This window comes from Loa loa (genome assembly GCF_000183805.2).
Source record: "Loa loa unplaced genomic scaffold supercont3.1138, whole genome shotgun sequence".
Classification (NCBI taxonomy): Eukaryota; Metazoa; Nematoda; class Chromadorea; order Rhabditida; family Onchocercidae; genus Loa; species Loa loa.
Genome location: NW_018109318.1, coordinates 1 through 2,894, shown reverse-complemented (window position 1 = coordinate 2,894; position 2,894 = coordinate 1). Strand labels below are relative to the sequence as shown.

Sequence of the window (2,894 nt, the reverse complement as noted above, 5' to 3'; positions counted from 1 at the left end):
TATATATATATATATATATATATATATATATATATATATATATATATATATATATATATGAAAAAATCCAAACAGTTCAGTTTTTACAACCGAGTAGACGATGCATCCCCTTCTCTTATTCTCCGCGACTGAACCGCAAACCACAAACCTCAAACAGCGACATCGCATATCCTCCACTACTGGACTCCTCCTCTTGTGCTTCATTGTTCTTCAAATCTTTCAACTTCAATTTCAAATTCAAATTCAAATGTACTTCAAATCTATTCCGCCACTTTTTTAAAATTAATTTTTCCACTAAAAGCAAGACACACCTCAGATATGTGTGCATATTCGGTGTATGTTGGCCTCTATATATATATATATATATGTGTGTGTGTATGTGTGTGTATTTGCATGTGATTTTTACATGTGTGTTTGAATGTCAGTTACTACTTTATTACCCTGGCATTATTGTTAGCGCCCAGTTGTTCTTAAACTAATTTTAATCATCCAATCACACATTTTTGATATTTAAATTCAAACCCAGTGGTATGATTTTGTGACACTTTCAGCAATTTTATGCTTATTTTCCCTTTCTGCCAGGTTACTTTTCGAAAAATGCTACTACCTGTTAAATCAGGAGCAGATTTCAGTTTTTAGCTAATAAAATCGAGGCTGGCAATGGTCTTCTTCTCTTATGGAAGTTCTCTTCTCCTTAACAAATACTCTGATTGATAACTTGCTGTCATTCGTAACTTGGCACGAACAAGCCCTCTAGTTCATTCATAGCATCAGGATTATCAATTGAGCAGACTCATCTTCCGAAATCTACAAATATTTCCTTCAATGTGAATGTAGCGAAAACGTAAGTTTTCTTATGATAGTATACCAATTATACACTGCCAATCATATTTGCAGGAATTTCGGATTGCCTATTATGTTGCCATTCGTTATTACCAAATATTTGATTGTTTTGACAATGATGTAAGTTAAATTATTTGCTCCTATTATGTCATTCATCCAGCATACATACTTGCTAATGTTTTTTTTCACTTTCAATATAACATTATCAATCGCAGAAACGATGCACAAGCAACTGTACAAACCCTTTTGTCCTTCGTTAATAATGCAGTAAGCAGCGGGGAAAGTTTCATACCTCACTTTCTTAGTAATAGTTTATTTCATATTTAGACCGCTGAACAACAATGCTAACGCAATACAGAGATTCATTATTGAATTAAATGGTCAAAGAGAAAATCAATCTACACAAGCTCCACAGACTACTAACATATTGTTACAGCTTTTTGAGCTTCACCTTAGGGGTTTTCCTCAAAGGCTATTGCCTAGTGTAGGCTCATCACCTCATTATTATTATCATCCTTCTTACAGTAGGTACAGAACATATGATGGTTACTGGCTCTGTTCCTATTACTATTGTTGTTATAGATAATTGTTTTACTTCCTCCGATTATGTTTGTGTCATTGTGCAGACTTTAAATTTCCAAAAATTATACAAAATTTTGTTTGGCTTTGTTTATTGTGGCAAGCTATTGAATAGATTGTGAATTGAATCAATGTTAAAAATATACCAGAAATCTATGCGTCACGAATTATCCTCATCAAAGTTATCCGCTACTCTGTCATAGTTTGTAATAATTATGTTAATCAACTTATGGATTGAGACCAGGTATCTTAATAAATGAGTATAGTAGTTAATGGCTAATTTTGGTGCCAATTACTCGTTGAATGATTGAAATATTATATTAATCAAGTAATTAAAAAGCAGTGGTTCTCTTGAAGCATAATATTTCTTAAAATACGAAGGATGTCTAACCATGAGTTTCTCTTCTAGTTCATCCGTAATTATATAGCAAGCACTTTTGATTTCGCCGTTAAAACTTTTAATGTTAGGCCAATAGCGCTCTGCCATTTCAAAACTCTGATTATCATCAAAAGTTATAATTAAAAGAGGAAGTGCATATGACGCAAAAAAGAACAAGCTTATCATAATTATAACTTTTTCGCACTTTTCTTTTGAAAAAGACTAGTTCTTAATGAACCGTTCTCTTCCATTTCTTCATTTGCATCAAATGTACGCCATCATTAAGGAGAGCGAAGATGTAAAATGTGCTGAATAATTGGACATTTCCTGCAATTTGCGCTTCATCACAGCGATTATTTGGGTAGCACATATTGTGCAACTGTTTGTGTGCGTTCATCCGCCAACTTAAATATCTCTCTGAAAAGCGAAAACCAGATTTCAAGATTCTGAGAATCTATTTAATTCATCACAAATACGAGTTGCATGTTACGTTAAATAAAAGAACCAGAACAGTAACTTTTGAATAATTCCTAACTATTTCCTAACTAAAACACTCAAATTCCTGAAATCTAGTTGCCCTCACTGAAGCAAACCGATTTTGCATTTGTTTTAACTAATTTAGCTACAAATTAGTAATTTTTATCTGTTAACGCAGGAATCAAATGGCCAAGGATACCGACGTATCGGTGTACGTTCAGTTGTTAATGAGATAATTTTGCAAACATGATTGGTAGTGGAAGTAGTAAACATCACAGCACTTTGATCAGACAAATTAGCAAAGAACTGCGAATGGTTCAAACTGTTTCTCTAAAATGCCCAGTCCGGGTTGTTAAATGACCAATTACACTTTGGTCATTTCTACCAGAGCATTAATCAACTTTTCTAGTCTGTAACAATGGGCTGTTTCGGTTTTTTGAATTTCAGAGTAAATAAAAATCTTCAAAGACGCAATTACTCACTTATTCGAAAAATGAGAGTTCTGTTGTGTTTTAAGGTCAAATTCGAACAGCATTATTTGTCTAGGAGTCGAAATAGCAAGGAATAAAAATTGAGAACTTACACACAAATTAAGTCATGCTTCTGAAGCTGAACC

The 2,894-nt window shown here is 33.3% G+C and overlaps 2 protein-coding genes across 2 annotated transcripts; one reads left to right on the top strand and one right to left on the bottom strand.

Moving 5' to 3' along the window:
• Nucleotides 1-916: 916 nt before the first annotated feature.
• On the top strand, nucleotides 917-1,429 carry LOAG_14210 (hypothetical protein; the record flags this gene model as incomplete). The annotated part of the gene is made up of 2 exons (XM_003149709.1): nucleotides 917-963; nucleotides 1,171-1,429. 2 exons carry the CDS (start codon nucleotides 917-919, stop codon nucleotides 1,427-1,429), a joined length of 306 nt encoding a protein of 101 aa, XP_003149757.1.
• A 220-nt stretch (nucleotides 1,430-1,649) lies between these two features.
• Nucleotides 1,650-2,551, bottom strand: LOAG_14209 (hypothetical protein; the record flags this gene model as incomplete). Its single annotated transcript, XM_003149708.1, has 4 exons — nucleotides 1,650-1,670; nucleotides 1,814-1,918; nucleotides 2,040-2,205; nucleotides 2,478-2,551. 4 exons carry the CDS (start codon nucleotides 2,549-2,551, stop codon nucleotides 1,650-1,652), a joined length of 366 nt encoding a protein of 121 aa, XP_003149756.1.
• Nucleotides 2,552-2,894: the final 343 nt, after the last annotated feature.